This window comes from Triturus cristatus, chromosome 6, assembly GCF_964204655.1.
Source record: "Triturus cristatus chromosome 6, aTriCri1.1, whole genome shotgun sequence".
Taxonomy (NCBI): Eukaryota; Metazoa; Chordata; class Amphibia; order Caudata; family Salamandridae; genus Triturus; species Triturus cristatus.
Window position 1 is genome coordinate 111014046 of NC_140589.1, and position 25897 is coordinate 111039942.

Here is a 25897-nt window from a genome sequence, read left to right on the forward strand (position 1 = left end):
CCCGTTGTTCCCTCATTCTCTACTATGAAAATTGGCATCGCTCAACCCTTTGCCCCCAGTACTCAGCTCATTTTGTATTGTGTAAACCCTTAAACCTTGATGCATGATTCACAAGTGACCTAATAAAGTGCTTTCTAGTGAGGTGTTTAATATAAACTTCTTTTACTAGGGGTTATCCTTCCTAGCTTTCAGAAGGTTCAGGTAAGACAGGCTGCATGGTTGGGAAGGCAAAGCAAAAATGTGAAAATAGTGCTGGGGCATTGAGCGCTTCAGAATGAATCGTGCGTTCTGCATTGTAGGTAGACAGCAAGCTAAGTAATAACACTGCACAGTAATTCAAGGAGGTGCTTTCTAGTTCCCGCTCCTTTACCCTTCCCTGGTTCATGAATTAACACTTGAGCCAGGCTAAAGTATGGAGCAAGGTGTGCACCGCAGCACTGCTCTCCGTTCACGCTCCACTGTCAGTCAGATCTTAACTGGGCAAGTTACTGGTCACCATCATATAAAAAATGCAACTCATTAAATTGGTAAACCAGCTTCTGAAATCACAAATATTTAATCTCTTCCTCCATTTTGAAACAGTTTAAAAAATCCCATAACTCATAAATTTGTGGACATGTCAATTTTTAGAGCAGTCAAGCAGTAAGTTAAATTGCTCATCCACTGCAGTCACCCTTGTTCCCTTGAGTCAGCATTGCTATCCCCACATTTATTGTCCACTCCTTCTGATACACGTGGGAGAGGAGTCGTGCATACTGGGCTGAGACGTATTGGAATATCCCTCTGAAGTGTGTAAGGAAGTGTGGACCCCATGTGTACACCTTTGAAAAGAGGATGACGGGCTTTTGTATGAAAAGTGCTCACCTGCCCACCAGTGCTTGGTCTGCAATATTTAAATATATCCCCAATACATTTTATTCATGTAAGACTCAATGAAGGCAAAATCTGGTCTCCAGCGAGGTTCCTCTGTTGACTTCCTTACTCTCAAGTGTATAGAGTGAATCAGGCCTCAAGAGAGATGCGCCCACTGCCTCCCCTGCTAGTCCACTGCTCTCAAAACCAGTTTAAAGAATCGGGCATTGCATTTCTGATTAGCTGTCTCTCAGCAATGCTCGCTGGTTGTGGATCGATGAGGGTGGTCTTCCAGCCATTGGTCCTCTCATAGAAAAGCTGCCACATATGTAACCACGAATACCAACCTTCGAGGACTTTTACTCAACCAGCCTCTGCCAGGATCGAAATCGTGTTCTCACTCACGCGCACACAAACAGCTGTGAATATTAGGCCGAGGCCCCATGTCCCCTACTGCCCCTGTTCGCTTTTGTGAACTTCACCTAGAGGCAGAGGACACCTTCAACCTATGTGCTTTTTAGTCTCTTAACGGATAGGGAGCGTAGGGTATCTCGCGATAGAAGCCATTATAACTGCCTGTGCTTTCGTTGCCGATGCAAGCACAGGTCCTGTTAATGATCACACAATCTAGGTCATTGTAAAGCAGCTTTCCATTCAGAGTGGTGGGCCATTTTGGCATCTGACAAATGCCATTTAAGTTTTAGTTGCCAGCGATTCTCATCTTCTGGTGCACGGTCTGCTCTGTATTCAATGCAGTGCCTGCGGTTTACAGCCAGGTATTAACCCACTCCCACCACAAATGTTATGAATTTGAGACTTGTGGGTAAAGACACTTGACCTAGTCAGTACTTACTGTCCGTGTTACTGTAGGCTGTTCTCTGGTAGTCTTGCGGTGTACCCTTCTTGCATTGCCTCCAGGGAGGGGATATTTTTGGGGTGGAATGTTGCTGCTCCAGCAGAGGTTACCTGCAGCAGGAGATGGGACTGCCCCAGCCTGTCTATTCTGTCCCTTGAGATGTATAGGGAGGTTGTTTTAGGAGCTCCCTGGAGCAGCATTGGTGCAGTGGGACCAAGTTCTCCCGATGCACATTGAAGTATACTAGTGACAAATAGTGGCAGAGGGAGGTGACCGCGCAGTCTCCTCTCACTCAGAGTTGATATTTACTCCATTAAGTTTTTGATTAAATGTGTTGATTTGAACCATTGAAAACTTATAGCTTTTACTCTCTCCCTTCCATAGGAACCGCCGTCTGATTCTGACCGAATTCAGTAAGTATTTAAAGTCTGCTTTTTGTTTCTCTTGTGCCTTGAAATCTTGAATTGTCATGTCTTTTGTGAGTTTAAGCATTAGTGCCTACTTTGTACAAACCGTGTATTTGTCACACATACATGTTGCTTACAGCACTGCTAACCAGTAACATGGCTGCCTCGGTTTCATCAGGCACCATTGTGTGTGGCCGAGAGTTAGGCATTGATCATTGGCCTCTCATTCTGACCTGAACAGCATCCATTTGAGGACATCCTCACCCCTGCTTCTCACCCCTCATCCCTGCTTCTCGTCCATCATTCCTACTTCTCGTCCAACATCCCTGCTTTTCACCCCTCATCCCTGCTTCTCATCCACTATCCCTACTTCTCATCAATCTAACCTGCTTCTCATCCCTACTCATAATCCATCGTCCCTGCTTCTCATTCCTCATCCCTCTGTCACACTCTCAATTTTGTGAAATACGCCTTCACACTGATTGGTTGAAAACAGTCATTTTGAGTTGAGAGAGAGCTGCATTCTGTTCATCTAGTCATTGAAAAACCATGCTGGTTGAGGACAGAGGCGAAGAAATAAAACTGGTGTTTGCTTCCAGCGAATCTACGGCTGTACAGATTTATTTACGTGCATTTCTGTTTTCACAGGCCTTTGTGGAAAACTCAGATGGTTTGGGAAAGGCAAGGTCCTATCACCTGGGCCACATATCAACACTTGGAGAGAGGGCTATACAGTTCATCTGGAAACATTTTCTGGTTTCAGTTTCATATGTAACAACTCTGCCGAGCCTTGTTCTTCTTGGTTTCTTACATAACTGAAGCCCAGCCCCTGAAATCTGCACACATTTCAAGGAAAGAAAAAACTGTAGCTTTCAGAGCTAAAGGCAGCCCCAGACTCAAACATTTACTTTGTTACAAATAAAGCTGAATCCAGAAAAGGTTTCTTATGAACTGTATTGCCCGGTTTCCAAAATTTGACCTTTCACCATTTACTTTGTTAGAATATTAAACTGAAGCCAGACAAGATTTCTGATGACCTATATGCCCCTGTCCCCAAGAGTTGATTTTTTTTTTTTGATAAGCAAATTTTTATTTTGCATAGAAACATACAAAAATACATGGACAACCGTCCAAGCGAACTGGCATCAAGAATATAGCTCCTATGTTCATCGACATTCAATAGCAAGACCTCCCGCCCCCTCCCCGACCACTACACTCCCTCCACCCGCATCGACACCCCTAGATTATACCCCCTAGCCACTTCCCCCATATTCTGTTAAACTTTTTGGGACAACCCCGTACCGAATACATCATGCGCTCCTGTGTTGCGCACCAGTACACCCCCCTCCTCCATGTAGCACATTTGGGTGGGTCAGTCCGCTTCCATGCGGCAGCAATATCTCTTTTTGCCACTACCATAGGAAGAATTTCTCATGACGGGAACCGTCCAGACCTTCCGTTATCCCTAGCAGGGCCAGCTTGGGATCATGGGGAACCCCCCACCCCAGCATCTGTTAGTTCAGTCTCAATCTCGCCCCAGTAGGCTCCCAGACGCGGGCAGGTCCACACCATGTGGAAAATATCCGCCGGGTCTGCCCCACATCGTGCACATGAAGCATCTGGAGAAAGACCCGCGCAGTGGAGGCGTTCCGGGGTCAAATAGGCGGTATGCAAGTAATAAAGCTGGATGAGCCGCAGCCTGGCCGATGAGGTGATCGTCCTGGGTGCCATAAGGGCGTCCCTCCAATCGGCTTCATCCAGTCGTCCCACCCAGGCCTCCCAGCGCAATTTCGTGTCCTCCCAGTCCATTGGGGTGTTATTGACCAGGGTCCGGTAAATACGGGAGATACCCCTCCTTCCCAGAAACCCCATCATCACCTGCGCTTCTGGTGGGCTATGGTCAGGGATCCGTGAATCTAGAGGGACATGAGACCGAATTGCGTGGCGCAGCTGGAGATATTTGTAGAACTGTGAGGGGCACAACGAGAAGCGAGCCTGGAGCTCCCGGAAAGAGCACATGTGACTCCCCCGCCACAGATCGCCTAAACAAGAGATCCCGAGGAGATCCCACGCTCTAAACCCTTCCAAATCCGTGACCTCCCGTAGCCAAGTGCCATGCCAGAGCGGTGTAACACGGGTCAGTTTCCCCGACCACCCCAAGAGTTGATTTTAAACATTTTCTTTGTTACAATATTAAACTGAAAGCAGAAAGGTTTCTGATGTACCCGGTCTCCAAGAGTTGATTTTAAACATTTTTCTTTGTTACAATCTTAACCTGAAGCCAGACAAGGTTTCTCAGTACCTTTATACCCCTGTCTCCAAGTGTTGATCTGTGACCCAAACCTTGGACCCTCCTCGTCTTTCCCAAACTATCAGCGCTTTCTGCAGATGCGCGGCTAAGTAGCAAAGGACTTTAATAAAGTGAAATGCTGTACTGCCTTGTATTCACTGGAAGCAAACTGCACAGTGTGCAAGGCGAAAGCTGCTGTTTCAGTGCCTAGACCAATATGTTTTGTGAGTGCACATTGCAACTCTGTCCTTTCGCTCTCTAAAAACAGTTTTCTTGAATAGCCTAGTGATGGTTGCGTTCTCTGTTGCACAGGACCGTCATAGCTAGTAAGCTAAAGGGGCTTCAGGCACCACATGCAAGCTCACCTTTTCATAGGTCCCTCATGCACTGAGATTTGTTTTTAGGCACAGCATTGCAACAAGTTGGGTCTGGCCCCCTGGGCCACACTTGTCTGTTATTGGCTCTAATACTAGATATAGGGCGCAATTGCCTTTCCATTTGGGGTAGTTTCTTTTGTTAGTATCTTCATAGGTATTAAGTCCCATCTGGAGCTACATGTATCCCATGGCCATTCTCAATCCTTCAGCAGACATGAGTTATTGGGAGTCTGAATCCATGAAAGAATTTTTCAAAGATGTGATTAATTGGCTACTAATGGATACCACTCCTCGGCTTTGTTATGTGCAGGTATCACCCCGCCCACAGGCCGTTCACAGTTCTTCAGAACCACATTCGATCTGCCCTACCACTGTAGACCCCCCCTTTCCCACGTCAATCTACTCCCCTTCCATTAACGACATCCTTGTGGGTCCTCAACGTTGACACTAAAATGGAACGGTCAATACAGACGAAGAGGAAATTCGGCAGACATATGTTGTGGCTTATTAGATGATGTGATGTTGTGAATGGGAGCCCTGGTCCGGTCCTCCCTCTGATGTCCTTGTGAAGGTCGGATGTACCCCTTCAAACAGTTCTGCTCAAGTTAGCTGCTGAAATAGCCAAGAAGCCTGATTGTTCTCAGATGGTCAGTGAGGGAACTAACATCAACCACTTTCAGAATTAGGAATAGGTAAAATTGCAATGATGGTAATGTGAGGCCCTGCTGCTGTGGTACAAATTCTTTATGTACTGCAATGCACCGTCTCTATTTCTGTTCATATTGTAAGCAGTGCAGTGCACAGTATGTGTAACTATTAGTGCTGGAAATGTGGATTGTGTAGATCTGGTGGTTCTAACTGCAGCACCAGTAATTTTAGCAGTAAAGGGATTTTTAATGTCTAGAATACTATTTAGTGAAACAGCAAAAAATAAAATATTCAGTCTCTAAGCAATAGTTGGGAAAAGCTTTTATATCTAGTTGTGTATTTTTATACGTCTAGTACTTTTTACATTTGTGTTGCTATGATTTGAATATGAATTTCCTTATAAATCTGTGTAATTCAAAAACAAGCACCTACTTGTGGCGCCATCTGGCGATCAGCTCAGTTGTTGATGTAGCACAGCCTTCAATTATGGAAAAGCAAAAATCCTTGGTCTGGGTCACAGTCTAGTAAATTACCTACCAAAATGCCACCCTTCAGCTTAACCAGGCAGATACTGTTCTGGTGAGGCACCACAAAAAACGTGATGCCTCTAGCATGCGTCTTGCCTTGTATTGTCCAGGTGAAGTTGGATAGGGTTCAGACTACCTGTAAATACTGCCCTTCTGCCGAACTCCGGCATGTGCTGTGTGGGCTCTTGAATGCTCGTGTGGGTTGGAAGCACCAGGACTAGGCACGCCTCGTTTGATAAAAAAAGAACGGTTTGCTGCATCTATGGCAAGCGACTCACTGACCAGAAGTTGGGGGCCATCACACCCATCTTTAATGGTTAGTCCGACTAAGCCTCCATCAAGTTTATTCCTAGGACCTCCTTCCTTCTGCTTTACAGTGTGAAGTTTTCTAAAAACTTGGTGATTCACTAACAGGGACTATTAGGAATAGTCAACAAGCTGCCGGAGGGGGAGCCAACAAAAGTCTTCCAAGAATGTATAGAGCATCACCTCCTCCCTATATCACAAGAAACGAAACTGACCTCCCATCGAGGGCTTGGAAGTATCTTAAGGATTCCTGCAGCACTTTATTCATGGAAGACCCTTACCTGAACCGTGTGCTCTCTCTTAATTGTGACTCACGGGTTAAGGCTTCCTTCCCTCCAGCCGTCCCTCGCCTCCGCACTCCCATCCCATTTCTGTGAGTACCTGGCAGAGACACACAAGTTGCCTCACTTGAGTGGTGCACCTGTTCTCAGTGAAAGAGTGGAAGTTGCTTTTTTCATTACGGCATGTTTGCGGTTTACACGATTAATGCCCTCGTCTTGTCGTGCTACTCCACTTCATCCTCTTCCTTTCCTATGGGTTCTTCAAGTTGGCGAGTCTGGGTCAATCTTTTGTCGCTGCAAGGGGGGCATTGGTTTTGTGTCGTAAACCTTGAAGATCACGGACATCTTAAGGATTTTGGGGGCCCTGGGCCAAATTTAATTTGGGTGCCCCTGTTCAGAACAGCTTTGGATTTATGATCCAATTTCAGCTCTTTCTTTCCCTCTTTGACCAGGTCACTGACAGTGCGCAGGCACAATTCTAAATGTGTTTACATCTAATATTCAAGGATAGTGGCCTGTTTTCAATATTGGAATATAAAGCAGCTGCTCACTAATATTATTGCAAATAATCTTTGTAAGCCCCACTCATTTCTCGTGTGTGAGGTCCTGTTTTGAACTAAAAGAAACTTGTTTTATGGATGTTGCTGCTAACATTTCTCTGCAAAATGTCTGTAATGGACTCTCACACATCACCCACATTAAAATAAAATTTAAGGAAAACTGTTTAAAACAATTAGTTTAAAAATGATCCTCGGTCAGTGGGGCAACAGTGAGTAGAATAGAGGTGGCTATATCTGAAAGGGGCCCTCTGAAAGGCTGGGGCCCTGGGCCATGGCCCACTATGCCCATGCCTAAAATATGCCCAAAACATCTCTGTCGAGGATACCTATCACCACATGTAGCCTTGGAACCCAAGCACAATAAAAGGTACTCAGGTTTGTTCAAGAATTGTCAGTGTAAGTTGCTCCAGAGTTAAACTCTGCCTCTGGGTTTTGAGCAAGGTGAGCAGCAGGTTAATCAGTATCTCCTCAGCTTGAAGCACCTCCAAACCCTTGGATCAGATCTTCACCTTAGTATAAAAGATATGCCGGTCAGCCAATGTTGAGACTTCCTGTTTGAATACATTCAATGGATTTCTTTCTATTGGACCCGTCCTAAACCTCAAACTTACTGAGGTCCCCCCTCAGCTGACTTGGTCTTGTTTTTGCATTTCTACCCGTGAGTAGTGGTTCCAGAGCTCTTAGCTTCTTGTGTGTTCCCCTCCCCATCCTGAGGGTGTGTTGGCTTCAACTTCACCTGGATTGGAGTTCCTCAAGATTGGCTACAAGGTTTGAGATAACCAACTTAAATTACTGAAGCGTACCCTGTTGGTGAGTACTCTATTCACTGCTTTGGAATACCATGAGTATCGGCTGTTCAGATTATAGATCGAGCAGCAACGGGCCACTTGAAGGTGCGCATTACGTTGTCTTCTCTGGATGCCAGTTAAAACCTCTGCACTTTGGAATAAAGACATTGTTCTTAGTGCTTGTTTGTGGAGATTGCACACGGCTGTATTCCGTGTAATGTAGGACTCACTTGTATCCGCACCAACATCCAGTTATTGCTCCAGCTAGACCACTACAGTTCTAGCAGAGAGGATCTAGTCTTATGTCGGATTACAGAGGCACAACTGAAAATGTGCTATTTTCACTTGCTGCATTTATGTTGTTCTTCTCTGGGAATGACCCACTTTTGCTGTATTGGGATTCATCTATACTGTTCCTCTTCTCTCGATGCATACTCTGCTCTCCAGAGTCCCCTCAAAACTAGTCCGTTCCCCAAATGCTGCATGACTCTGGTGGCCTCCCTATTTGCAAGCCCATTGTGAGGATCAAGGTGGGTGCACAGTCCATCTGTTGTCCCTACAGTGAAGCCGTAATCTCCATTCTTGCATGCCAGCTCCGAAACCAAGTAGAATCCCACAGGGGTCATTCTGCAGTAGGTGCAGACAGATGTCCAAACACTATTGCATCATGTGACTGTTACTTTCAATGTTTATTCATTTTCCTCTCCCATGTGAGACCTTGATGTAGCTCACTGTTTTAGCACAAAAGCCATTTAATCCTTTGCCACCAGTGGCATTAAACTAGCGACCTTAAAGTTGATTTTGTAGCTGAAGAGACCACTGCTGAAAGGTGAGTGAGAAATAGCATTGTCTTGTACGTCCTACACAAGGGCAATCTGATTCTTGTTAATCGCACTCTGTCCCTTGGTGGGGATTTTTCAGAATTTCATAAATCCATAGATGGTGGTTCCCTCTTAGTGAATTTTTCCTCTGATGCATAGTCTGGATTTTCAAAGGTGCATCAGTCTCTACCATGAATTTTTGATGGCCATAAGATTTACAAGGCAGCCTCCCATGGCTTCTCTTACTGGTCGATTGATGTCTTCTTTACTTCTTAATGCAACTCCTTTGGTCTGTGGATGCTAAAGGCCACCTAGAGCCCGATTAAAATGTGCACAGCTCAGTAAGAAAAGGTAGACCATAGATAGAACTGCCATTTTCGGGTGGTATTCACACCCCTGAGCCACGCTGTTACACTTTTTCGGACCTAGAATGGGGAGTAACACATGATTCCTTGAATTGCCTTTGCTGCTTTTGTTGCCCCGATTCCAGGCCAAGTCCCACACAGAAATTCCTCCTGCAGAGGATGTAGGAGGAATTTCTCTGGCGAAAAAGAAATTGAGTTATTGGATGCAAGTCTGCACCTCATCATCTCTGAATCAGTTGAGTTGTATTAGCTCACCCCACTCATAGTGATACTGCTTCCTGGCTAATAATCAGCTACTAATAATCGGCTACTTTATCTTAGACACTATTTTGTAAGGTGCACTATCAAGTCTCGTAATTTTGGGCAAAATGGCGCCTTTTCCCTTTCATCATTCTATCACTTTGGGAGGTTAGAAAGGCAGCTCTTCGAGCTGCCCTGCTGACCTTATCCGAACACTACACTCCGCTCAACTCTGTGGCACTCCGCTCAACTCTGTGGCACTCCGCTCAACTCTGTGGCACTCCGCTCAACTCTGTGGCACTCCGCTCAACTCTGTGGCACTCCACTCAACTCTGTGGCACTCCACTCAACTCTGTGGCACTCCACTCAACTCTGTGGCACTCCACTCAACTCTGTGGCACTCCACTCAACTCTGTGGCACTCCACTCAACTCTGACACTCCACTCTATGGCACTCCACACCACTCCACTCTGACACTCTACTCCACCCTATACCACTTATCTCTACAACACTCAACTCCCTCTATGACAATCCTTGCCACTTCACTCTACACCACTCCATTCCACCCCACTCTGACATTCTACTCCACTATACCCCCTCCACTGTACACCCCTCCACTCTGACACTCCACTCTACGACACTACTGTCTATATATTAACTTTGTTGCTCCTGCACCATTCCATGGTCCTAGTTCATGTGTGGCAGTTACCACCCCCTACAGTGATCTAGAACCGTAGTTGTAGCTCCCGCCAGTTTATGGGGACTTATTAATGCAGAAAAATCTATTGACTCTGTGCAAGTACAGTACTCCTATTAGGTAGGTGATTGCCCAATGAGGGGCAACGTATGCCAGTTCAGTTTGTATCTTGCTATAGAGTTCATAGTGGCACAAAAGGACACATTCTCTCAAACACTGCCTTGTGTTGTTCCTGTTGGTGCAGAACATGACTCAGTGCTGCAGTGATTGTGATAAACCCTCCACAGTCGCACATCATCTTTGTGGGAGCAGGGTTCAGCAGCAGCCTCGGCTCTTGGGGTAATGTCACTGCAGATACAACATGGTAGACCTGGGTCAATGGTCGTCCTTCGTCGTGTGTGGCCTATAGGTTATTTGGAGGTTCTGGCTATGGTGACAGTGATGTCTGCATTCACAGCGGCAGGATGGCACTTCAGGACACCTCTCGGCATTGGATAGCTGCCAGACACACTCCCGATCATATCTGCTTCTTCTGGGTGTCCCACTCACCTGCAACACAACTGGACTTCTCCTCCTGGACAGTCTGTCCTCCAAGGCCAGGTGCTTTCCTTTCCGATCTGAGCAGGAGGCAGGCTCCTAGGTGCTAGACAGACACACATCTTCTCCAGCTAGTTGGAAAACCTCTAATGTCCTCTCTCTTCCGGGACTCTGGCTGTCAGGCTCATTCCAGCCCTTGATTACAGCAGCTGTGCGAGTACTCTGCAAAACACTTGCTTCCTTGGCCAAGTTGACCTTGGAACTGTAACAAAGTGCGATGATTTGGATCCCACCTTTACTCTTTTTCCAGACTGGGAATGTTGAGGCACTATCTAGTCGTAGAATCGGTGGTTCTCATTTAAATGTCATTTTCTGACTGCAGTGCAGACACATCCTTTGTGAAAGGTGATGGCTCACAGAGCAGGTAACGATGACGCTGGCTCCCAGTAGGAGTATCCTAAACATAAGCACAGTGAAGTGTAAACATTCTGCACCTAGCTGCCACCCGCCTTCCTGAAATAGCACTTCAGGGTAAGACAAGAGGCCACTACCTGCCTAGAAAATTCTTTGTTCTTTTAAACAGAATCTGCTGAACCGCTTCCTCTCCCATATCAGCCAAATGGCAGTGTTCAGTAAAAACGGGTCAGCAATCCCCTGCTAAAAGACCTTGTATAATTTCTTAGGACAGCCCTGTCTCCATCGTCTCTTACTCCAGTGTCATGGTCTCCTCCCTTCAGCTTTAGGAAAGCAAATGATGTAATTCTATTCTCTGAGGAAGCTGTATCCCTTCCTCCATCTTGTGCTATGTCAAACTAGGGGCAATTCTAAATGTATCCCACTGGACCTGGCAACCATGGCAAAACAGTCTTTCAGGTTAGCACAATAAGTGAGTGGGCGTACGCGCTGCTAGAGAACCCGGATTTCAGACTTGATCGTTGGCACTAGGGAAGAAATGGTACATGTGTTATATGGAGGGCACAATACACAAAAATGTCTCACCAGCTACAGTCCTCACCACCTGCCACACATTAAATAGAGAAATGCGATGGCACAAAAGGCTTACACCAAAGACTCCATTGTGGCTGGGCACAACGCTTGGCCGAGTGACGAAACTACAGGGGTTTAAACAATGGGATGACAGACATCTCTACCTTAGCTGAGGTCTGAAAGGCGAATAGAATTGTCCAGTTTGACCACTTAAGGGCGCCCTCTCAGGTGTTCAGGTACCTCTACCTCCACCACTCGCTTAGGAGGAGGGGTCCCACAGTTCGAGGAGACCATAAAGAAGTCCCCCCCCCTTGAAAATGGAGTGCTGGACAGTCATATGGCCGGTAGAGCAATATCCCTCACATACCAGGTGGTGTAGAGAAACACTCCGCATAATTTGGAACGCCTAAGAGACCGTTGGCAAACAGAAGTGGAGGAATTAGAGGATGAGGACTGGCAGGATGCACTGCAATTCCCTAGAGAGGTAACAATCAAAACTAGGTATCGACTGATACAACTAAAAGTATTTCACAGAGTGCTCTTTACCAGTGTCGTCCTACATAAACTAGGGAGAACTGCAGATGAGAAATGATTGCGGGGGTGTGGGCAGGGGACACGTTCTATCACACACCGTGGGACAGCTCACACCGTCACCAGTTCTGGGAGGGAGTCGCACTGATACTGGATGAAGCAGCAGAAGTGCATAGAGAACCACACGCACCACTGGCACTCCATGGGATATGGAAGGACACTGATGCTGCGTCCCATAAGAAACTCCTTATGAATGTGGGCTTCTTCTTGGCCAAACATGAAATAGCACTTAATCTGGGCACCTCAGCACCTCCGAAATTGCAGGATTGGGAGCGAGAAATTAAAATACCTTATGCAAGGGAGAAGGGGATTTACAAAAGTAGAGGATGTCCAAAAAAGTTTGTTAAAATGTGGGGTGGATGGGCAGGAAATGGATATTTGAGGACCAAATTATGACTGAGGGGTAAGGCTACACATAATGGCTCTCAGCAGAACAATGAGCCCAGTGCCAGTTATAGGAAATCTAATGTAACAACCAGAAGCGGAACCTTGGACACTATACTGGGAAGGGGAGGGGGGAGGGGAACATGTGATGGGGCTAAGTAAAGCCGCACGGTTGAAATATGATGTTGTGATTACTCAATAAAATACTATACCAAAAATAAGTCTTTGTACCGCCCGTACCATGTATACACGCACTCAGCACACACAGTACGTCAGCTCAAAGGTCTGAGTATCACATAAAAACAAAATTTTACATGAGTGGGACCAGTATGCAACGCTCTCCATGAAACAGAGAAAAACATGTCTGTTCTATCAGTTTACAAAATCAGTATGTTGGCACCACCGCTTGAAATCAACAAACAACCCAGGACACGGAAAATAGTTCCAAGTCATCAAAGATGGCATGCTCAGTACGGCCCTCCAGATCACAGAACAGATTCTGGCCCTTGGAGTTCCCCAGACTGGCCTCGCCGCCAAGCACACGCTAGATTAGTGTGTCCGCTAAGCAAACCATATGTCAGGATCGCAGTTTCAAATCTAATCTGGCAACTGAAGGCAGGAGTACACACCCATTTACCAATCATGGATTTTCTTGTCCAGTAAGCAAGGAATCCTATTTGGTCCTTGGGCAGTTGTATAGGAGTGTTAAGACTCTTAAGCTTGATCATGTTGCAAAGTCTGCTGGTAAACACAGACCCAGGTCACTTGTTTAGTGATTGGGGTTCAAGGCATCCCCTTCCTTGTGTACTTGGGTGATTGTGTAATACATCGCTTTGTACAGCTTAGCGGTACCTGCCATCATTGAATTAATAGATCTTACCCAGATCACAACCAGCCCATATTTTTTGGTCTCTCCTGTGCTCATCGGCTCTCCATTGTTAGGCCTTGTCAGTGTCTATGCTGATCTTAGGTGATTTGCTGTAAGAGGTATGTCCTTTCCAGTACTTATTTCTGGTCCCCCTTGTGTTGTCCAGCAGGCATGTTTGTAGGTTTTGGTAGTCGCCTGTCTAGACTGTTGCATTCTGAATAACTAGCTCAGGTTTTCCACCACACTAAATTATTCAACTTCCTTTTATCATTTTCAGCCCTGTGGGAAACTAGAGCCTCTTTGTCAGAGACGTGTAGCAGGGGGTCACCTGAGCCTCTGAGCGCATCGGCTAGGAAATGTGAGCATCCCATCGGCCCAGGTAGTGACTATCAGCATGGTGTATCTTTAAGAGAAAACACAACAAAACCATAATCTCGCTCCTCAAGATCTGAAGCCAGTCTTCTCTACCTTAGGCACATAATCTGCATTGGCCATGAATCAGTCTATTACATTCTCACTGTAAATCCAGTGGGAAGGAGTGTTGCTGTACATTGTAGTGTTTGTCTACTTTCATAAAATATTAGTATGCACAAACATGCAAGTGCATAACCTGTGAATAGGACAGAACAAAAGACAGAGTGTAGAACCACCCTGTGCTTGTCTACTGGCTGATGGCAGTGGAATCCTCCTCTAACCACTAAACTATACTGATTACCAGATGTGCAGGAGCCCCTGTGCCACACATTACCACACTTTCAACATTTGCCTCCTAACTAAATCTCTGTGCACCATGTCATAGTCTCTCAAACTCCCAGTAACTGCCACACCCAGGCGTTCATGACCCAAGTAACTTCATCAGTAGTCCTTTCTGCACAACACACAACAAATGTATGAGCACACTTTGCACTTCATACACCCTGTCCAGAGAAAACTATTTTAGAGGGGTGAAATGTTGGTTGTTTTCTGGCATAGGAAGCTGTTGACCACCTGTTTATATCATGGATTTTGTATGGGGATGAAATACCATGTTTGTCGTGAAAGTACTTTTTGTTAAAATTGCACTTATGTCATTAACTGAAGATTGTCGTAAGGCTGCGTCTGTTAAGCTGAGGTGTAACCGTGGGACTCTTAAGTGATGCAATATATCCTTGTAGTTCCTTAGACTTCCTCAACACATGCTCTCTTGATACCAGAGTCATCATGGGCACCTGGCTGTCTTCCAACTCTGAACACATCCTTGATATCCCACTCTCCCCTAAATACAGCATCCATAAACTGAATGACCCAACAAGAACTCCGTAACCCCCACCAACATCCATGCAACAGCTTCTTCAAACTCCTCTCTGGCTACCTCGGCCCCCCTCTGCCTGTACAGCCCAGACTGTCACCTTCCACCTGGTTTACCACCCACCAAGGCCTAGCCCCATCGGCACCTTCTGAACTCTCCAATCTCATCACTTATTTGCTATAAGAACTACCTCTTCCTCAGTTCCTTCAATTTCCAACAAGACATAAAACCAAAACCATTAAGGAAGCCTTCCTTAAACTACAATAAATCTCTAAAATGAGACAGTTTGTGCCTTAGCTAATCCACAAAAAAGCAAAGTCGTGGACTTTACCAACACTGCTAGCACCTAAGTCGTGTCTCACACTGTCATACCGTTCATTCTTTCTCAGTAAAACTGTGCGTTTATTGCACAACATTAACATCAAAACTGTGCAAGACTGATTCTACGCACACCATCAGGATATGTTGACCTGAGTCCTGGCTGGCTCACAGTGCACCATCTGTACCCCTAACCTAGCAAGGTAACAGGTGGTATGTGCAACCTCAGATCATGACAACCCTGACTCCCCAAGGACCTCCATCGTGGAAACCGATCTAGAACCCTTTTATTTGGTAACTTGTGCATGCCCAAAGAGAGACGCAAGAAATTTCAATAGTTATTGAAGCAATATGATTCTTGTGTAAAATACTACAATAATTAATAGAAGGAAAGAAAATAATCCGTATCACAAGAATGGTAAAGAAGACGAAGAATTCAACTATTGTGCTGTTACATGCAATATATGCTTACGTAGAAGTACAGCTATATTTTTGCTTCTACCTAGCTCTCCGTATCCTATTGTGCCTAGAGGGGGTAAATCTGCCAGAATCCCCGTGTGGTGATGTAACCCCCAGTTACCTGAGGATATATTTCATCTGGGAGCCCGGCTTGGTGTATTGATGTTGTTTATATAATAAACATCACCCATGATGCCATGCCGAAGTCCCAGTCAGGCTGTCATTATTGATTCTATTCTGACAAAGCTGTCATGGAGCGAACAATAATAAACAACATCATTATGTGCAGTGAACTTTTGCTTTCGTACAGAATGTTTAAGACTCTGATAATATGCCTACGAAGATGTGTAAATGGAAGCAAAGTTATTTCAAGGAACAATATCCATGCAAGCAAATGTGTGTCAAATTCTTGCACAGAGAGTGTTAAATAGAGTTTGATTATCAATGGTGCTGAAGGTGGAGTGAGGAAGCAGGTCACTGTGGTCAGCGCATAACTACGTCGGTGGTGGCCATCTTGATGCTACATTAGGTTCTGATTTCAGATTGGTAACACCAGATGATGGTGACCACCAAAGAAATCCAAGCAATGGTAATGTAGTGCTCAGTTTCATCTAGTGTACGGTCTTAAGCAAATGTTTGGTGATTTGCCTTGCAGGAAATTGAAGTTTTCGATAGTTCCCCTTTCTGATTAGTCTGCCTCTTTTTATCTTTGTGGCTAAAGGCTCCTGCAGCATCAAAATGAGGAACTGCGCCGGCGACTGGCATACACTACCAGCAAGATGGAAACTTTGGAGCGAGAGGTGGACAGCGGGCGCCATTACCTGGAAATTGAACTCTGCCGCAACCAGGAGGAGTTGGAAAAGTTCAAGGACAAGTTCCGCAGGTAAAGTGCACCCCAATGGCAGACGGAGGGACATGATTCCAATTGGGCCTTTTCCTGTGGTTTAAAAAAAATATATATATAACTTTGATTCTCTCGGGGTGAAACCTGTTCCGGTTTTAAGATGTGTAGCAGGTGCAAGAAGGTGGTTTGGTGCTGAGAGGGACCGCTAAGGCCACCTGTGCTCAAGAGAAAGATAATTGATGGCCTATGCAAAGTTTACTCCTTGAGCACCAAGAGGTATCGGAAGTTGGAAATCACCTTCTTGCTGGTTTTCATGGGACCAGGACTCTCTTTGAGTCGGTTTGGACAACAAAAATGTAATATCTTCAGGTCATTGAACAAAGCCAGATCCTTCAAACATGGGCATCTCTCCAAGAAGAAGAGCGAGAGAAGAGCTCCCTCTCAGGACCTTGAGGTCGAGCCAGAGGCATTTCTGGAGTCTGGCAGATGATTTTGGGACTAGACCCAGAGTTCCGTTCCTGACAAGTAGCAGGAGTCCTCTTCGGGGCAAGCGGCAGCATCTACGGCTCATGTCTGTTTAAGAAAGCGATTCTAATAGTCATGATCCAGTTGTGAGAGGGTTGCCCTCCTCTTCCTTCCTTGCGTGACTTCCAAAACGCCAATTCACAGTATTGTTCACCAGATCTGCAGAGGTTAAGAAAATCTGCCTTAGTCTCGATGGCAGGAAGATTTTTAAAACCTTGGGTGGGAAACGATATTTGGTCATGTGGCTTTATGAACTTGGTAAAAAAAAAAAGTCTGATATTGACATGCCTAAGCCATTAATTTTACTACCCGACTGTGTAGCAGAACGGCGTCCTTCCGCCCAGATGGTTAAGATGGTCAGGGATCCCTCTCTGGTAAGGCTGCCAGTGTGTGTCAAGCCTTTCAGGGGCAAAGAAACAAACAATAACAAAAATGCAGCTCGTGCTTTGGATCCTGTTGCATCAGTGGTGAAATGGACGCCACCTATCTCACTACCTTCACCATTTTAACGTCATTGTTGTCCTGATGCAAGATGTGTTTCTTGAAATGGGAAAATCTGACTGCAGATTAGTGGGGCTTACGACTTGTAAACAAACAAAAAAAAAAAAAAGTAATTTTAGAGAATTCCTTCACACTGGCTGCCACCGCAAAACCTAATGGCAGAAGAAGATGGGTCAATTGTTAGTTTTTTTCCAAACATTTTAAGAGTGCTCTGTAGGAGTTGCCACTGGGAATGAAATGTGGGATTTTGCTCAGTTCTTCTTTGTTTACAACACATACATGGAAAAGTGTTTCTTTTCTAAAAACTTTGATGGTGCTAATATCCTAAAAATGCATCCAATCGGTAGATAAGCAACACACATTTGTTCACTTTATTTTTCCACCAGAGCCTTGGAGATATCTGGAATATGGTGGAAGGCAGGTATTTTCAGTAGAGGGTCCTTCCTTTTAAACACCTTGTCTACTTCTTTGGTGCTCAAGGTGGTGTGTGGATGGGGCGATCACTCATCACTCTTTGTGGGTCACTTGTATTTTTTACCTGAATGACTGGCATTGGAAGGCAGAGGAGGCCACACCAGCGCAAGATCAGATTTCCAGGTTCTCAAGTTCGTCTGATCATCCAAGATTAGGTAATCGGTCCAGCTGCACCCTTTGCAACGCTTTTCACCAATAAAGTGTCTGAAAAAAAGAGGTGGCACTCATGGTGGCACGTTAACATCCCCATTATTCCCTACTCCCGGTAGTACTGTTGCCGGGGATCCCGGGAATCAAGGAAGCGAGAAAATAATGGGGATCACATATTATTGGGGACTTTTGTGAACGCATAAAGGTTTCCACGCTGATTACCACACTTATCTTGGAGTTTTGTTCAGCAGCCAAAATCTGTGTGAAAAACAGAAACCTTTAATTCCAAAACATTACTCTATCAGAGACACGCTATGATCACAACCTATCTAAATATCCTCTGGCCCCTGTGCAAGTAAAGTTATGTACCAGCTTGAATGCGAAGAGGTTACGAACCACATGCCTCTCTCTAGGTACCCATAGAAAATGCATGATGGGCTCATAACAGAACCTGCCATAGACTGTCATGCATGTGTGTGTTCTGGCAACCTTTCCTCTCACGTGTGCACACCCAAGAAATCAACACTTTTATTCGTAAGGCTTTCTTGAAAGTCTGTTTTAGTGTAGAACACATGCAAGAGTTTTGTTATAGATATCAAAACAATTGTAGTAAGAACGAATGGACAGAATGTAAATATGATTAAAGTAGGCAACATAGCACATGGTTCAAGTATCAGAGGTTTTCCATTCGACAAGGGCTCAGTATTTAGATATTGTCATCGCGCTTGCGGATCTGGACTTCATGGGTCTTCCAGCCTACAGCAGGCTGTCCCCCAGACGAGGCCGAATGATGCCTATTTGAGAGGGATGTTGTGAGACAATGGCCTGGGCGCAGGTCCACCAACAACTGTTCTACACTCTGCTTGTTCTGGAATTAATCGAAGTCCCGCTCTGTCTCCGAAAGGGCTGCTAGTGTCCAGTCTGTGCCAATCAGATGGTTTATTTGGAGAAAAATAAAATTTGTGACGTCTGATTGTTGGGTGGGAGAAATAATGTGCTAATTCACAGACCTATTCAGATTAAATTTCAAAGCCACAATTCTTTTCCCCTAGAATCAACCCTTTAACCGAATACACAAATATATGAACCAGAAGTATACTTTCTGAATGTGCATTACATTAAATGTAACACGTACTGTTGCATGATAATGAACATAACTGCAATGAGTAATGACTTACTTGGGCTAAGGCCTCACTGAGCAAATTAGCAAATGCACGATAAGCGGGCTCCTAAGCGACATAAAAGGGACATTTTATATTCGATGGGACAGTCATAATGTGGGACAAAGATATTTAAAATTCACACAGAACTGATATCAAAGTGTATTAGTTTATTTTCCTATATTCTTAGGCCCATGTGTACGAAATTTCCATTTTCCATTTCCTAAATAGCGAATCCTAAGAAAGTGCTGTTTATGAAATGCATATTGGAATGTACGAAATTTATGAGTTCCTAATAGCGATTCCAATGGAGTCCCAATCGCTATTAGGAAACGCAAATTGGAAGTGGCAAACCATTCGTACCTGTGGGCCTCAGGGCAATACTTATGAATGGTTTGACATCTCCAAATTTGTAATTTCATTTGGGAAATCACAAATTTAGAACTGTAAAACTATGCGTCTATCTAAGGGAGAAAAATGGTGCTCAGGAATATTGCTGCAATGCCCTCGGGGCAAGTGCACACTCAGTGGCCCTGCAAAAAATGCATTGTGGGTGCCATTTAATAAAATTGCCCTTAGTTGCCATTGGATTGGATTCAATGGTAATAGCATTTCCTAAATGCCCATTTCACATTTAGGAACTGCTATGTACACGTGGTTAGGAAATTGCAAATAGGAAATCCCTATTTGCGATTCCCTGTTTTGGGAATCGCAAAATGCGATTTCTGCTGGGTAGAAATCGCAGTTTGCGACCGCGTTTCTACCTTTTGTGCATAAAGTAAGGCTATTTATCATTTAACGGCCCGGAAGAAATGTTAAGTATCTTCTTAGATATGAGTCTTAGTTGCTTAATTTTTCATAGCAGGGGTTCGCACTGGGGCAACACAAATGAGGCAGGCGTGTTGGGAGCCTGGAGTTGTCCGTGCCAAATGTGCTGGGGAAATCCACCTCAAACCTTCGATTTCCTCCATGATCTGAGCATTACTCAATGCCTTGAGTGTGTTTCTCTCTGGGACGGAACCCTGGAGTGCAAATAATGATTTGCAGATCGTAGTACTACTGATTTCTTTTATTAGACCTTGGCTTCGAGAACGGCTCAACGAGGTGAAGAGACGCGACTCAGGAGTTTGAGATTGTATCCTGGCAACGCATAGTCATTCTTTGCAGGTGGATACATTAGCATCCCTTAAACTGGATATTTGCAGCATTTATATGTGGCAAAATTTCAATATTTACAACTGTATAACATGCATTTTTTTAATTGCTGGGGTGTCCAAATGTAGGTTGTGTTTTTCTAGTCTTCAGTGGCTTCTGGTGCTTAGCAGGAGTCTTCATCAGCAAATACCCATCTTATGCCATTTTTTATAGTTAAATGCTGCGTTTTGACACCAACATCCTTTTGTCTAGATTCACCAAGCAAGAGGCAATACATTTGCTTTTCTGTTTCTTTGATGCTCTTTAAACCTCATACTCTAAAACCCGGACGGTTACAAAGATGTTGACACCCAAGCCAAATGGCCCGCTTGTCCTCTCTTTTCTGAAAAAGGGGACATATTTATTGGTTCTGCAGGCAGTCCATAGGCCCCTTCTTCTGGTGCACTAGGCAATTGCCTAAAATTGTTCTGTAGAATCCCCCAGGCCTTCAAATGAGCAGAGATGGAATTCAGCAAAGCCTTGACGCTGTTGCCACCTGATGAAAATAATTCCATTAGAAGAAATAATCCATATTTGTAAAGCGGATACATATCACCCCTTAAGGTTTCAAGGCGCTGGGGGCCATCGGGTAGATTAAGTGAGCTATTGCCCAGAGTCACATGGTGCTGAGCTGAGCTGCTACCGGCGATCAATTTGTGAGCTCCAGCGTCCACCGCTCTGGCTGCTGCGCCACACCTCCCTGTCGTTGCAGATTCTTTAAGGGAGTTAAGGAAATCACAATAAACTCTTTATCAGATCCTAATGTTCAGGTTCCTCAGGCCAGCGGTGCTCCTAGATGAGAGACTGGCCTATACTGTTGAACAAAGTGTCGTATATCGAAGAGTGTAACTTGATGTAGCAAGAAGTGTGAGCGTGCTTTTGTTCATCATTGGATAACCAGCATCTCTTCTCCTTCACCCCATCCCACTCTTTGTAGGTTACAGAACAGCTACACGGCGTCCCAGAGGGCCAACCAAGACCTGGAGGAAAAGCTGCACGCGCTGGTAACTAGGCCTACCGCCATGATCTTTGTGCCCATTCAGCGCCCGCAGTGTATTTGTGTCTGAAATGCTAGAGCGTGTGCACCAGTTAGCCTTGTATTCTTTTTATGGTTTAGTTCCATAAATGGTCTCATATATTCGAAATTACTGCCTTTCTCTGTTGTCTAAATAACTGATGCTGTTTCTGAGGGTGGCATGTGGCTCCTTTGGAAGAAAGGGAAACTGAATACGAGTGGCTACGGGGAGCAGTTCTCCAACACAGTAAATGTTTCCTGCTTGGTGGGGAATCCTGCAGCTTTGTGAGTAGGCTCTTCAAATGCAGGGTTAATTTTGTAGCCTCTTCCCGTCATTGGCCTCAAAGGGGAACTATCATGTCTGGGCGGGTTTATGACCCCCCAGCACCACCCTACTGTGGTACCTTGCTTGCAGGAATACAGTAGGCCAAATTCCTGCTTTTGAGTAGCGGGCGTGGCCCAAAACAGCTCGTCTGACTCCGTGGATTGTTCCCTAGCTATAGATCCAGCATTATTGGTCAGTTAAGGATCATTGGATCCTTATTAATTACTGGGATGGGATACTTGGATAATCCATATCTGAAGTCAATCCTGCAGAGTTTCACAGTAGTTGCTGCTCAAAAAGGTGTGGGAGGGAGGGAGAGCGACTGCGGAGTAGGATCACTAACCTCAGCCTAACGAGAACTTTATCAGTTTGCATTGCTACTTGGCACATTCACTTGCAGCCCCCGAAGGAAGCATACATCACGTCCATACTCAAATGTGGTGCCTCACACACGTGTTTATTGGCAGTTTTATAAAGTGCAGACCAGACCCGGTGAGTGACAGCGCGCTTTACACTGGATCTGGCTACAGGCGTGATGGCTGCATACAATACGGAGATGTATGATAAAAAAAATAGCTGACCAGAGCATCATCAAATATATGCATAGGTGAAAAAAATCTGTGTGGAGCACTTTGAAACGCAGGGAAATAAACAATGTATAAACAAAAAGGTATCTCTTTGTAAGAGTACTTAATAGCTTTAGAGAAGATTATGCGGAAATGTACAACTTGGCACAAGCATGAGCCCTTCGTAGTAAGTGGAGACGTTGAAAGAGGCTCTTCTGGTGTTGGGTGACATGGAGTTCCATACCACGGGTGTGTAAAACTGTCACTTTTTCATGTGCAATTGAATGAAAATGTAGACAAATTAAGTTTTTATAGCAAAATCTAATCTGCTTTGCTGGTATTGCAAATTACTTTTTTTACCAGCATATATGCATCTCACGTTAAAAAAAAGAATTACAAGGTACCTTCCAGAGACTGGTTGTAGCAGAAACTGCCTCGTGGTGAAACATGTTCTTTGCAAAGTAGTCCCTCGTTGGAATCTTCATTTAAAAAAATATTTTTATGCGAGGTGCCTTGCCTTGTGGGCTTTGTGTCCGCTTCATTATGCACCACGTGAATCTAAAATTGCTTCAAAACAACTATTACAAGCAAACATCGTTTTTTTTCCCTTCATGAGAAAGCCCGTGTGCTTCCCAATGCCGACTCCTGATCTCCCATGTTGTAAAGGGCAGACCTCTTCTCCTTGACTGTGGGGTGGGTTTTTTCTCATGAGCGTAAAAAAAACAATTCTCCCACTCCCCCGTCACCAGTCCTGTCACTTTTATCGGATTGTTCCTAAGAAGGGATCTTTCGTAAGTTTGTTCTAAGGAGTTATTGTCTTTAATAATACATTTACTGTCACTTTGTTCCTGTTGTGGACGTCATTGTTCTTATTGTGCCCACTATTTCAGGCTTTGGTCCACAGTGCAAGTCAACTGTTTGCTTTTAGGATTGTAGGGGAAACTGACCCTCTCCACTGACCCGAGGGGACATTTGCTCTTAGTACTTAGAGATGCAAATGCAGTATCCAGGTTTATTCTTGTGAGAGTTGCATGCTCAGAATTTCAGTGGTCTGGGCCAATGAACCTTACTCATTGAGCCCCAGTACTATATATGGTTTTTCCTTGAATACCTGTGTCCTTCAGACTATTTCTGAAATGTAATTTTGAAATGTACACATCAAACCAGATAAATGCTTTCCTCATGACCGTTTTTAGCCCTCATTTGAATTTGGTCATAGGGCCCTTCCATTGCTACACAATAAAGAGTGGTCTTATTATTTGTTTTTTAATTTCCTGCACCGCGAAGATTTTTTTCTGTTTGTACCATCAACAGCCTTCTCTAGAGCATGTTGACTAATGTATGCTCATCCGTGCTTACTGTTTCTGGACTTGGTTTACTCCTCTTTTTCCACTAGATGCACAGCGACCGTGATCTGGCTCCACACAAACCCACTTCTCAAACTGAATTTGTTGTTTGGACTGTCTCTTACAGCCACCAGATTTAAATTTGTATTTTCCCCCAAATGGAACTGAGAAAAATGTATCCGAGTGAAGCCCGACCTTTTGTTATAAAACTCATATGTACCTACCAAAGGGGAATACTATAATGGGCTGAAGCTCATTTTAGATACAACTCTGAACTAATGAATGTAGGATCGGATAGCCACCAAAGGCCATCCAGACTAGACGTGGACTCTTAAATTTTGCACTGGCTGCGTTCAGTGGCCGAGGTAAGCTTTGATCATAGTCTGAACATAGGTGTTCAGTGTCTGGTGCCCTGTTAACTGAGGACTCTTGTATGTCTGCTCCAGACCGCTCCTGTAACGGAGCATGTGAGCAGATGCCTTTTTTGGCATGCTGCCTGGTCCTGCTGACCTGTCCTTTCTGGGAGGCCTAGGAAATACCCCAGAGTCACTGCATTAACTCCCGTGGTGGTAGCATAAGGGCAGGTCCTTCTGAGATGTTACGAGATCTACCTGGCACTCAGTTCTGAAACTTCACAAAGCCTACAATCCGAACTTTACCTCTCTTAATGCCTATTTCATTTCTGGGATGTGCAAACTCTAGTGCAACCCGGGTGTGTCCGGTGCCCTAAATAACCAAGTGTCGAAGTGGTTTGATCTTCCTCCTGGTACCCACTCCAGTATTTGGTGAACTAACCTAAAATGATCCTGTGATTCTGTTAGAAATATCATCCTAAGTATCGCCATTTAGTTGATGTACACCTTTGGGTTGCATCACACCTTCAATGTGCAGAAGGAAGCATTATGTAAAGCATACAGCCCCCTTCCAGCTCTTCACTCCTGCACTGTGTAGCATGCTACTTGTCCGATACTGCCCTTTGGCTCCCCCTCAAAGAGCAACAAAGTGCCTTATAAATGACATGATATAATATGAAACCCATTAGCCATTCTCTGCTTGAGAGACTGCTCTGTTGGTGGCCTGTACTGGTTAGTTTTATGGCCCTTAGGTAGACTTCAGAAGTAACTAAGAATAGTGTACGAGCCTTTGCTAAATTGTGACTTGCGTGATGACACTAGATAGCAGAGAATATTGATCACCCACAGCTGAGTGTCCTCTTAATGCATTTGCGGTGTATAGGTTCTAGAATTGGTGTTTCACAAATATTGGCCCTGCCTCCTTAAATGTTATTGGAGAGGTTTGCTGGTTTCATTTTTGTAGGTGATTGGGTGCAAGAGTTGTGACTGTGTCCATCATGATTAAATAAGCTGTTGCACTTTTTACCTCCAGACAGTTTATTGATGTTGTGGAGTGATCTAGACAAGAGGGGACCACGGACCAGTGGCCAAAAGCACTCCAGGCCTGCTTGGTTCCCGCATCCTTTACCGGCTTCGCCTCTCCCCGGCCCCCCACAGTGACGGTGCCATCTTGGCAGGTGTGTCAGAGCCAGCTTTGGCTGGGATATTGTGCCGGAACACTAAATGCTTGGAAGAGAGAACCTTCCAGCAAGGTTTGAAAACGGAGAGATCCACTAGACCTCACCTATTCCTTGAGAGTTCTGATGCAAACATGACCACCAAGTACAAGTCCTTTAACACGAGCTTGAGCTAGCAGGACTGTACCTTGTTCGAACCCTCTTTTTGGAGTTTGAGTCCTCCAGGCTGACAAAACCCAGCTACCTGGCGACTACTCAGACCAGAGCCTGGGTGCTGAACATTAGTGAGTAGCACACCATGAAGATCCGCCAGGGGACATACTGCAGGGTTATCCTCTCACTTCATCTGCAAGTTTTGTAATGAAAGCTTTCCAGTTAAAAACAGTTTCATTGCAAACATAGGAGTAAATCATTTTCATGAGCATTATGGTAATGAAAGGCCTAGGATTGACATAAAGGTCAAGAGCAGGTTTTGGTTTGGAATTTGGGTTTGGATAAATGTTGCAATCTAAGGTAGGCTTAGCCTGAGAACCAAAACGGTACAGGGGCAAGTTGGGGTCAGGGTAGTACAAATGTTATTTAGGTCAGGTTTGCTCATTTACAAGATATGCCTTCATCCCAGTTTCCAAAACTCCCAGATATTTTTGATGCGAGTAAGCCAAAGGGCTGGAGAAGATGCTGCATTACGGTAAGTTGCATGTTCCGTACTTTCCGTTCAAAGGACCTTCCTAAAGACAGGCCTTTCCTCGCTGTGAAATCTCTCTCCTGTGTATGATGAGTGCAGCATGCAGCTGGGACTCTCTGCCACCTGCTTCCACA

General features: G+C 44.9%; 1 protein-coding gene across 7 annotated transcripts in view; it reads left to right on the forward strand.

Annotated features, from left to right (window-relative positions):
* The window catches only part of TJAP1 (tight junction associated protein 1), a 352145-nt gene that overhangs the window by 302405 nt on the left and 23843 nt on the right, over positions 1–25897 (forward strand). For all 7 annotated transcript variants that reach the window (XM_085610311.1, XM_085610316.1, XM_085610312.1 and 4 more), the window contains 3 exons: positions 2093–2121; positions 16169–16330; positions 21233–21299. In XM_085610311.1, coding sequence (XP_085466437.1) covers positions 2093–2121; positions 16169–16330; positions 21233–21299 — 258 coding nt within the window. The remainder of the gene's footprint in view (positions 1–2092; positions 2122–16168; positions 16331–21232; positions 21300–25897) is intronic.